Source organism: Vanacampus margaritifer, chromosome 19, assembly GCF_051991255.1.
Source record: "Vanacampus margaritifer isolate UIUO_Vmar chromosome 19, RoL_Vmar_1.0, whole genome shotgun sequence".
Taxonomy (NCBI): domain Eukaryota; kingdom Metazoa; phylum Chordata; class Actinopteri; order Syngnathiformes; family Syngnathidae; genus Vanacampus; species Vanacampus margaritifer.
In genome coordinates, this window is record NC_135450.1 from 16,839,414 (window position 1) to 16,851,621 (window position 12,208).

Consider the following 12,208-nt stretch of genomic DNA (forward strand, 5'->3'; position numbering starts at 1 on the left):
CCCTCATTTTTAAATGAGACGTTGAGATTATTTTGTGATTAAAAATTAAATAAAAATTTTATCCTAATGAATCGTTCTGTATTCAAAATGGCTCAGATCCCAAACACGCAGGGAATGTAGACTAACTAGGTCAGGTGCACCTCCATAGCAGTCAGGTAGCAGAATTGAACCTTGCGGTTCTGCACGACAAACAGCACCACATCACAGTGTGTCAATTTAAATAGCGCTGACAGTTTATTTCCATCAATATCTTACAAATATTCACATTGACTTGTTTGCTTGCATTGTAAAAAAATAGTCAAATCTCATAAATTAATTTAAAAATAAAAATAAAGACTTGTGTTGTTTTCACAGAAAACTTTCATATGTATTATAAAGTTGAGGACAGGATTTTTTTCACATTCACACAACCGGAAAACTATTGCTCCTAAAAGTGGACAGGAACACTACGACGACGATGACGCTCAGTTATGTAGCACCATTAAGAACAAACCGTATAAGAACTTGTAGATTACTTGGTGGTATTAGTTGAAACGTGCTACAATGTCAAAAGGCAGGTCAATGGATTCCTAACTGTCCATAGCCCTGTCATCTCCCACATGGAGATGTGGATGCTGTGCTCTGTTGGAAGTCTTTTTCGTTGTCCTCCTCCGAGGGGGTCTTCACGTGTCTTAAAGGGCCAGCAGCGTGGGCGAGTTGAGCGAGTCGGACGACTGCTCGTTTCCGCTGCTCCCCCGCCTGTGGGCCACGCCGCAGCCGGGGAAAGCGTCGGCCTCGGGGAAGGTGAACACGAAGGAGGACGTGAAGGTGGTGCCCGCCGGCGTGCACGTGACCACCGGCGTGCACAGCGGCGTCTCAAAGTCGCCGCTGGTCACCGACGGGTGCAGCTGCTCCCAGTCCTGAGCGCCGCCCAGCGAGGCCGACAGGTCCACCTCTGGGACCGAGCGCTCCATCTCCGTCTTGCTCAGCAGGTCGAGGGACTCCTCCAGCGCCGAGGCGTCCAGGTCGCTCAGTTTGACGTTGCCGGCCGACATGCCGGAGAAGAGAGAGTTGGATGCGGAGACGGCGGGCTCGGCCGAGACGCACGAGCGGGCCGGCGAGATGGAAGCCGGTGGGAAGTCCGAGACCAGCTCGGCGGGGACTTTGCAGACGGGCTGGTGGGCGGCGAGGATGAACTCCAAGCGTTCTTTCTCCTTCAGGAGGTTGGCGATGTCGTTCTGAAGGTTGGACTTCTCGTCCTCCAGCTGATCTGTTTCCTGACAAGACAAGAAGAGGCGAGGAATAAGCAACTTTGTTGGGAAATTGGCACTCTAGGATCCATGTCCAGAAAGTAAAAACCCTGCCACAGTTTGGCTTTAGCCCCTGATGCTAGCTAGCTAGCATCACCTCTGCCTGGGAAGTCCGAGTGATCGCAAGTGAGCGAGATACTTACAGCTTGGAGCGTGTCGGTCAGCTCCCGCCTCCTGTTGCGGCATTTAGCGGCCGCCTGCTTGTTTCTCTCCCGGCGGACTGTCCTCTTTGCTTCCTCCGCAGGCGAAATCTGAAAAAAAAAACCCATCAAAACACAAAGTTAACTCACGAGTCCAACGACGAGGAGTCGTACAACTGATTTTCGAGGAGAAAAACAAAACAAAAATAATCACCTGTTCCGTCCTGCCTCTCTTGGTGGTGCTGTGAGGTCGGGACGCCGACACCTTGACGGCCCCCCTGGGGTAGGCGGGGCTGGGCCTGAAGGCAAAGGGGTGCGCCCGGTGCGAGGGGGCCACCGAGGAGACGAGCGGCTGCACCAGCCACTGCAGGTCGGGACTGCTGGAGATGGCCGTCACCGTGGGGACGAACGAGGCACTCGAGGCGGTCAGCTCAGTGAAATCCTGCAAGAAAAAATAAATAAAAAAATCATCAGCACAATTCTATGAGGATGAATGATGACAAATTTGGGATTCAATGTAATTTTTGCATGGTGGAGTTGCATTGACCCTCATCCTGTTCCAATCCTATTATAGTGGTTGTCAAACTTATTGCACCAAAACCACATAAATAAATGATTAGCGCTCAAAGTACTACCATGATGATGATATAAAAATAAAACAGTGTTTGTCACTATTATGCACAAGTTTATCACTGCAGTTACATCAAGATTCAAAATACAATGTGTTGTGCATAAGATGATAATACTTTTAAAGACAAGATACTTAGGCAGTGGTTATTTCTAATAGAGACAGTACGTAATGCCTGATAATTACCAAACTATACATTTAAACATTTTTAACATGCTCCACGTTGTGATTATTCTTGACCAATTTATTGACTTGGCTGGCAAAGCGTACCTGAGATTGAGGCGATCCCATGCTAGAGTAGGACCCGGCCGGGGACGCTTGGTAGTAGCCGGCGTTGCTGTTGCTGTCGGCGGCCGGTGACGCGCTGCTGCACCGGGAGGAGTCGCCGCACTCCGAGTTGAACACGTTGAACATCATCGGAAAATCCCGGTTCGCAAAATCAAACGTGAGCAAATCCAAATCGCTGCCGTCAAAGGCTTGTGAGTCAAAATCGATTTTTTTTTTTAAATTATTTGAAAGACTGCAGCTCCAAAAGATCGTTTCGTTTCCCGCTGAAGCAACTGAGAGTGAACTGGCAGCCGAGTCTGCTGGCGGCCATTTTATAGTCTTGGACTGGGCCGCTCGTATGACGTCGACGAGGGCGGGGGGGGAAGACACCGTGGGGGAAAAGACACAAACCCGGAAAAATACGTCAGCTATCGTGTTATACGACGTCCTAAAATGCGTTTAACACCCAAAATAGTCGCTATTTATCGAAATTGAAAGCATAACTGCACCAAAAGTGGATATTTTAGCTTGAAGGTGCCTCCCGCTTTCGAGGAATGGAAGATTCCGCTCCGGGATCCCCAGTACGTCATTTTCCAAATATGGTGTATCCTGTAAAAAGGGGCGGGCTCTGCTGGGAAATCCGAGAGGCGGCCGGCGTGACGTTGCGTAAGACAACAAACGTTCAGATTGTTGTGAAAACTCCTCAACTACCAAAGATAATGCTCAGCACACAAAAACTCCAGTACATGATGCCACGCTCGCACAACACAGGACATTCCACACAACAAGCTACACTTTTTTTTAATTGCGTGTTCATCTATTGACCTATTTTAAGAGTCATTCAAATTGTATTATATAGTTAGACAAGCATATACAAGGAGCTCAAACAGTGAATATTTTATGATCAAATCTTTTAACGTGAATATTTGTTTCGATTTGCACTCTTTAAATATAATGAACATGTTTTCTCTTTTGTTCAACGTATGCCTGCACTTTTGAAGGGGCTCAAAAGGACTGTTTCATGGAATAGTGGTTAGCATGTTTTCCTAAATGTCAGTAGCTCCAAGGACCACTAGTGATGGAAATGAATATATTAATGTAAGGCATGAAATAACATCAATAAAGAAACAAAGAGACCATATTTGAAAATCTCATTAAATAAAAACAAAAAACAACATTTGTTTATTGTTATACTGGTCTGCAATAAAGTTTAACAAATATTAAAAAGATTCTGGTGAATGTATTTGACAAGAAATGTAAATATGTAAATAGAGAACATATTTAATTTGTTCCGTGACTTACATCATAAATAAAAAAATATATATTTCAAATCATATTTAGTTACTCATTAAAATGAAGGGAAGTGAAATCTGAATAACAATGAAATAAAATGTCAAAAATTGATCTTGCGGAGCAGCATTAATTCAATTCATTGCACTGCTCCTTCTGCTGTACCTGCTTTGACCACTGGGGAGCAGTATAACAGAGTTCTACAGACAAATACGAAGAGTAGTCATCACTAATAGTGGTCATTTTCTGCAGAGGATAAAGAATTTATGCGTGGGAGTATTGCTACATTATCTGTCATGCTAATCTTTAGCCTGCCCATGGCACTTTTGATGATGTGTTAGCATTAAGCTAGCAGAGAACAGCCAAGGCAAATTTGTTTGGCGTCGCAAATCAATCGTGTCTGTTGAATTGTACATGCTGGGATTTAAGAGCAAAGGTCGGCATGCAAATCACGCCATCCGTTTACGTACGTGGTGTGTTCTAGGGCCCCAGGCGGTGCTCGTACCTTTCTCTTCAACAGGCGTGTCACGCTTGCAGAACAAGGCGGTCATTGCGTGCGAGAGTACTTTTCCAGTCCGGCCTGCTTTCACAAAATGTGTTTCTCCGAGAGAGGGCGGGAGGGAATCCTCTGACCTCTTGCCTTCTAACCTGCTTCCAGGGCAGGTAGGAACAAGGACATTGTGCTCTTGACAACCAACCGCAATTGTTTGAAGGAATTGACGTTGCGTCATCGCGCCGTTCATTCTCAGGAACTCCCTCAGTTAGTCGAGTCTTGCGCAATCATTAAGTTATACAACGCTTCCAGCGTGAATGCGGAGATCTGTGCAGACACAGTTTGACAAGTGACAGCATAAAAATATGAATTTATTTATTCTCTATTTGCTAAGTTTATATTATTGAATTCACAGATAGTGATCACTATAAATTAAAACAAAATATACTTATTTTAGTTGTAGCATTGGTATACTTTTAGTCCTTCTATTACTGCAAAATTTATAAATTGATAATAAATTATTAAATTACATTATTTTTGATACATTTGAATTTTATTAGTAGTAAACAAATACATCATATGAGAACTGATTATTTTTTCTTCAATTATCATTATCAGTGTTGGTATAGTATTGCTACTAGCTTAAAAAATAAGACATACTAAAAAAATTTTTTTTACTAGTCATATAGTAGTACTGTATTAGTATTATACATTTACAAGAATTGAAAAATCACATTAAATAATTTACATTTTATTTATTTATATGTACTGCTATACTGTAACAATATTACTAATATAATAAACACAAATGTTAGATTAGAAATATTTGTTTAAACTCATTAATATTATTAATATTAGTGTTACTATTATTAGAAGGCTATAGTAGTAGCAGTATTAAAAAAAATGTTTTTTTTAATGATTGTAACATCTTCATTAGCAGTATATCTATAGCCATACATAAGATAATCACATTACAATTACTTTATGTAGTTTTAATATATAATCCTAACATTATTAACATTACTATAATTAGAAAGAAAGAATACAACTCTAGAATATAATACAACAACAAAAAAAACATGAAAATCGATTGTGATTGTTTTGTAATCTGCCTCCATTTTGTCGTGTATAAACATTGAGAAAGATTCAAATCTGCCACGAGGCAAACCCCGAACAAGTCAACATCTGCTGTGCGTGTGAATTGTTGACGATTTCACGTTAAAACTTGAAGGCTTTTTCTGTTGTTTGTTTTCTAACCTGTTTTCTTTCCCGCGCTGGTTGTTGTTGTCGAATGTTGCCGGTCGCCGTGGCAACACCCCGCCCCTTTCGCGGCAGTGACGTGCTGCGTTTCGTGGGGCGACTGAGATTGTTTATATCAATAGCGACGGCTCACTCGACGGGAGAAAAAAAAAAAAACACCGAGCCAGCCTCCTTGTGGCTCCGGCGGGGTTTCGGGCTTGGTGACGTCATCTCGAAGCTTCGAGAAAGGCGACGGAGTGAGACATCGCGCGCGGAAGGCTGTGTTTGCTTGTTGCGGGCGAACTGAAATGGGACACCTCAGCAGACCGGCAGAGCGTACCATCCTCTATTTTGTTTTGGGGAGCTTGGTTGGCAAGAATGCATGCATAATTGTAGCCACATTACACACGCGACGTCACCTTATCGTCTTATGGCATTTATTTGTTTGGATTTTCAACTTGTACGTACATCAAAGAAACGTTCTGACGTTCAAAACGGCCTTCTTTCTCGTGCTAAGGCTCATTGTCACACTACTTTAGGAGACGCTGAACTTTGACCCCCAAGCTGATGATGTGCCAGTAAACAGGCACCACCACCGCTACCCCTCCCTTCCCCTCCTTTCCCCTTCCCGCCCAATCCCTCCCTGGCAGAGAGGCAGCGGCTGCCGGGAAGCCTGAGAGGCCCCCTTTCTATTCTTTTCCATTCACACAACAGCCATCCGAACCCTGTCCGCTTCACTTCAATGTCTCTGTGACGTCACCAGTGGCCTAAAAATAGCCCGTAGAAATCACATTAGTGAAGTCAGGGGAACACTTTCACATGCAGGCCGGGGCGGGACACAAGCGGGAAGACACTTTTCACTTTTTCACCTTCGCTTTTTTAGAGGAAGGGCAGGAAGAAAAGGAAGACAGAACATCTAAGGAAGGAAATGGATTGTATGAAAGGAGGAAAGAGGCAGGCAGGCACGCGAGATGAGAGTTGATGGAAGGAAACAAGGATGGACAGAAGGGGAAAAAGAATGAAAGGAAAGGAAAGGAAGAAGGATGGATGACAGACGGGAAAAGGGCAACAAGGAAGGAAGTAGGAAGGACAGAAAAACAGATGATGGAAGGAAGAAAATGGATTGTATGAAATGAAGTAAAAAGGAAGGAAGGAAAACAGAAGACATAAGGAAGGAGACAGATTGTACGGAAGGAGGGACGGAAGAAAATTAGTAGGAAGGAAGGATGAGAGAAGAGAGAAAAGTAGCAAAGATGAAAGGATGGTTGATGGAAGGAGGGAAACAAGGACCATTTAAGTCACGTGGGGGCAGTTGGACGTCAGTTTGAGTTGACAGCAGAGGGCAGTATTGTCCAAAATGGCCGCCTCCTGAGATTGATCAAAACAGATGAATTCTGGCGCCATTTTATCGTTTTTACACGCCAAGTGGCGTTGGGGGCGTGGTTTTGGCGCATAGAGTGGACACGCCCACAGCATTTGAGAACTGAAAGCCTCATTTTATACATCGGGCTTTTCATTTATTTTTTTTTATGATTCAAATTGAACAGGGTTGTTTTGTCAAACTTCGATGCATTTACTTTCATGTTTCATAAATAATTCTAACGCCTAATTTTGGGACACCCAGTTTTTATCTTGAAATATTTTTGTATTACATTTTCAACATTCTGTGTATTTTGCCTAAATTATTTGTATTCTGCCTTTTGATAATGTGGGTCACGTGGCGAGGTTTAGATCAGCAGTGCCAATAATAATAATAATAGTAAATAATAATGAGGTCAATTAAAGACGCCAATTGTTCTATTATTAAACCCCGGAGGTCTTTTGTTGCGTCTGAAAGCGTCTCAAGCGCCCCCTGCCTGCGCGCCCCTATTTACCGGAAGTGCCATATATGGTGCGAAGGGTCCATTCTCTCTTTTGTTGCTTTTTTTTTTTTTTTTTTTTTGGTGGAGCTCATTTCCCCTCACATGTGTAAGACGTAAATAACACGAATTGTGTTTAATTTAGCACCTTGCATTTGAAATGAAGTAAAAAAAATAATAAACCAATCATGAGCACGTGACATTGCTGTGCGTCGTTGCATAAGCATAAAACGATTGCGCAAACTGACAAGAGCAAAAATTAAGAGTTACTTCAAAGAAAGGGCTCGTTGCTATATATATATATATATATTGATCATATGTATTTATTTATGCTGCTGCATTTTGGAGACTGGTCACGTTGCAAGTGCGATGCCGAAGCCGCATGCATTAAGTGACGTCGTTCGTTCGGACGGGAGGGGGCACCGTTTTCACGTGCTGGTGCGGGGGTGCCACCTCAAAACAAACCTACTCTAGTGCCATTATGCGCATTTGAAAAAGACATTTTAATTGCAAGGATTGCGAATGGATGCTCGTTCCATTCATGTGCCAGCTTGACAAAAAAAACAAAAGCCCCGCATCGCTACGTTTGTCCCCACCGACGAATGGTTCGCTCTCGTACGTTTCATTCATAAAAATCCAGCTCACTATAAAAGGCGGGTCCTCCTCGCCACTCGCTGCACTTCATTCATCCAGGCTGGCAAATGGAAGATAAGTGAGCCCTTTTCTGCAGGATTCTCGCTTCCTTTCTCTTTCAAACGCCAGCTAAATTTGTATTTGTATTTGCTTACCTTTCTGTTGATAGATTCTGTAAAAAAAAAAGAAAAGAAAAAAAAAGTGAAAATAAATCATGCACCCGGATTATTCCTCGGACTCGTCGTCATCCAGCTGCAGATCAGCATCGCCTGGCGGGGACAGTCTTGGCTGCAGCCTGCATCCTCCAACACCGGCAGCTGACAACGAACAGGTGAACAGAACCCAAACCAGGCATTGTCATATGATCGGTACGATGACACGTTGTACACGTTGACACATAATGCGTCCGTCCCCCCTTTTGTTGTTGTTCAGGATGTGGACAGCGGCGCGTCGGACTGCCTGGTCCCCATCTCGCCGGATCGCCGGCGCGCGCCGCATCCGAGCCTGGTGGCCCTCGTCGTCTCGCCCTCCAAAGGCAGGGGCCAGACGCCTTCCAACAAGAAGGCCAAGACCCCCGGCTGCAGGAAAGGCCACAAAGACAAGGTATATCATGTGGACGTTGCAATCTGTCGTGCGTGAGTTTTATATATATATATATATATATATTTAAATATATTTTTTTATAGGACAGCGTGTGCACGCAAATGCACGTCCTGCATGCATGCATGATCCTCGTCTGGGTCTGCAGCGTCTCCACATTAGCATTCACAGCATGGATTTAAATGTAGCCGCTCTTATTCTCATCGCCAAAACAATTTCCCCACCACTGGAAATCATGAAAATGATAATAATCTGCTCCCGGGTTACATAGTATTGCAATAAAAAAAAAAACGGGTTTGAACATTTTCAAGTGTACAAAAAAAAAAGGTTAAATAAAGTACAAGTTATCGCTCTTAATGTGATAATAATTGTAATACTACTAATAATAAGATATGAGCCGAGCTGACTTTCTGTGTTGAGATACAAGCCTGATTTGAATTGAGTGCACTTCAGAGCCTTATCGCTAGATGGCGACAAGTCACATTAGTTTCCATTCGTGGAAGAACAACATCAGTTGGTGGCGCTAATGCGCAATTAAGCTGATTTGCCGACGGCCAAATATTGACACGGAAGAAGGGAGGACACAACATTAGGTACGGTGCGTTTTGTGCTCTCGTTTGCTGGTTACCTTGAGAGCAAACGTGACGGTTTTGTTTTGGTTATATTGTTAAAAATCTATGATAGAGTCAGGGGGAACTATTTTTTTTTAAGTCTTACAAACCTGTGGAGTTTTAACTTTGAAAGCATATTTTTTCTTCATCAAATTTGAGCTGAAATGTGATTACTTTCCACATGGCAATACAGATGCACATTTTTCTTCGAATGTAAGCATTTGTTCATTTGTTGTTGTTGTTGTTGTTGTTGTGTGCAGCCTTCCAAAGAAGAGGACGAGAGGAGGAAGATTCGCCGGGAGAGGAACAAAATTGCTGCGGCAAAGTGCCGGAACCGGCGGCGGGAGCTGATCGACACCCTGCAAGCCGTACGTGAGAGGACGCAGCCAAAATCATCTGCTTTATCTCCAAAGAGCACACGAGCATGGCTGGTTTTTCTCCCCCTCTATTAGGAAACGGACCAACTGGAAGACGAGAAGTCGAACCTCCAGTCAGAGATCGACGAGCTCCTGAAGGAGAAGGAGCGACTGGAGCAGGTTTTGTCTTCCCACGAGTCCTCCTGTAATCTGGACAAGGAGGACGGCGGGGATGACGTCACGATGCTGTCACCCGAAAGCGCCGCCATGGCCGAAGTCCCCAGCATCCCCGCCGCCGCCGCCGCCATCTTCGGCAACTCCAACATCCTCCTGTGCGCCAGCGTGGAAGAAGACGAAAACGAGAGCTTGGGGGACGACCTGGACGATTTGGTCCCCAGCCTGGAGATGGAGGCGGCGCCGTCCGAGGATGGGGAGGCAGCGGGCGGGGCCTTCGTACCCGACATCGCAGACCTGAGCGGGCCGCTGTGTCTGCCCGACTGGGAAACCTTGTACAAGTCGGTGGCCGACGACCTGGAATGTCTGACCGGGCCGCTCGCCGCGTCTTCCGGCCATTCGTGTGGCGCCAACTACCGCACCGCCGTCTTCTCCTTCAACATGGCCGACATGGATGCCTTGGCGGAGGGCGGCCTGGAAGACAGTCTCAACTCGCCGACGCTCCTGGCGTTGTGAATGCAAAAAACAACAACAAAAGGTTATGCAATGATCCCTCCAGCGTGATACTCTCCAATACAGTCAACCTCCGTTTATCACGGGGAATATAATAATAATAATAATAATAATAAAATTATCCAACCCACCCAAATATATATCATAGAAAAAAATGGTTAAAAAAAAACAAACCCTAAAAATCCGTTTGACAAACTCATTCAAACATACTTAAGCTTAAAACTGACCCATGAAACAAAAGAAAATTCAACCAAACGATATCAGCTAGCTTGCGCATGTGAAACGGCAATCGGAAATTAGCATTAGCTTCTTTGGCACACACACAGGGCAGCAACACAAATACGAACAGAGTACACAAGCATCTCTGGCCGCCATATTGTCGTTGGCGGTAGCTCACAAAATAAACGACCGCGGTTTCCAAAATCTCTCAAAAGGGTCTTTCATCTTTGAGTGATACGATAAATAAAACTATAACCAGCTAATGAGGTGTAAGAGAATCGGCGTGCACTTTCATGGCTTTTGCACCGAAGCATTCATGAGGCATTTTGGACTTACCCAAATGTAGCGAACCTATTTCCACTTGTTGCCATCTACAAAACGACTTTCCAATCTTGAGGTGACATAATGCCGCACGGCTCCCGCCGAGCAGGGAAGAGGCGGAGCTTGACGTTTTGTTCTCAAGCCTTCCAACTGGTTAGTAATGCTTGAAACAGAACAGAAGACGTGAGGACAGATCAATAGTATTGATTTGTGAAAAAATATATTGTAGTTAACATATATTATACAATACGTACTATATAATAGACAGTATATATAAAAAAAAAAAAGATCTACTGTGATATAGCGGGGGTTCACTGTCCTTTTGTTCCTTTTGTAGCGTGTTTGTGTTGATGATGACAATGTTGAATATCTATCAATATGTACTCGATATGGCAAAGCTGAATTCTTCCATTCCGGTGGTGCTGTTCTCCGAAATGATATGCATGCAAATATATCACTTTTAACGAGCGTGTTTGATCCCCGTCACTGTAACGTCAAGCTGGGTCGATCCGTGTCCTCGCCGTAGACAAACTTGTGTTGTAACAAAAAAAACGTGAACAGGGTTACTTATGTGTAGCATTTGACGTGAAACGTGTTTTATCTTGCCGTGCAAATGTCGCATTTCCATGTGAATGTCGCGCCATCTCTATTTTATCGGGACATATTTTATGACATAGTTTATTTTTGTACGTATGAAAAATATCCAACACAAAGGGCAAGAAATAAAAAAAAAAAAAGTGACATGTTATTGAAGCGTTTCATTCTTGTGCCTGTCACGATACGTCGCTGGCATGGATAGATGAAAATACATTATTTGGAATACACGTCGTCATTTTTAGACCAATTTCTAGCTTATGTTATCTTAAATAGCAAATTATATGTTAGTTTATATTTTTCTATCTTTATTAGATATATATTTTTATTGACTATATAAAAAATGGATAATTTGTGGCCAAAGTTAGACAAAAAAAAAAGAAGCCTATGTAAAATAGTTCATTTTAGTAATAAAATAATTATTTAGATTTTTTTTATTGCATCATTCAGAACTAATTAACCAATCATTTAACAAAAAATATCAATGTAAGGTAATATTAACTCATAAATGCTATGCAAGTTTTTGTATATTTAGATATATATTTTATTGCATATGTTAAAATAGGTCATTTTTGGATTAAATAAAACCAAACAAACACAGTTAAAATGTGGTGATTAACTATTTCAAATAGTTTCATAAAATAACTCACTCATTTTTTATTGTATGATTTAATGAAGGTTAAAATTACTGGAACCAAATAAAAAAAAATACCATAAGGTTAAATGTTTAGGTAACTGTAAAATTGGTTATTTGTTCATAACTAACCAATTATTTAATGGAATAAACTAATACATAACACAGTACCATCGATTTTCACCCTAACTTGAAGCTCCACAAATAAAACCTTTGTCGTCATATTCATATTTAGAAACTGGATTATATAAAATTTATTTCTGAGTAGGAGCAAGATGTAATGACTTATTCATCGCTTTTTCGGCGCTTCACAAACGCAACCTCAGCAATGTGCTGACGTCACGGAGC

General features: G+C 42.8%; 2 protein-coding genes across 2 annotated transcripts; one reads left to right on the forward strand and one right to left on the reverse strand.

Moving 5' to 3' along the window:
- Positions 1 to 211: 211 nt before the first annotated feature.
- On the reverse strand, positions 212 to 3,507 carry fosab (v-fos FBJ murine osteosarcoma viral oncogene homolog Ab). Its single transcript, XM_077552265.1, has 4 exons — positions 2,328 to 3,507; positions 1,644 to 1,871; positions 1,433 to 1,540; positions 212 to 1,256 (listed from the first exon to the last, which is right to left on the reverse strand). The coding sequence occupies exons 1-4, from the start codon at positions 2,472 to 2,474 to the stop codon at positions 672 to 674; spliced, it is 1,068 nt and encodes a 355-aa protein (XP_077408391.1). The 5' UTR covers positions 2,475 to 3,507; the 3' UTR covers positions 212 to 671.
- Positions 3,508 to 7,553: 4,046 nt separating this feature from the next.
- Positions 7,554 to 11,380, forward strand: LOC144039199 (protein c-Fos). Its single transcript, XM_077552266.1, has 4 exons — positions 7,554 to 8,169; positions 8,271 to 8,441; positions 9,310 to 9,417; positions 9,502 to 11,380. The coding sequence occupies exons 1-4, from the start codon at positions 8,053 to 8,055 to the stop codon at positions 10,093 to 10,095; spliced, it is 990 nt and encodes a 329-aa protein (XP_077408392.1). The 5' UTR covers positions 7,554 to 8,052; the 3' UTR covers positions 10,096 to 11,380.
- Positions 11,381 to 12,208: the final 828 nt, after the last annotated feature.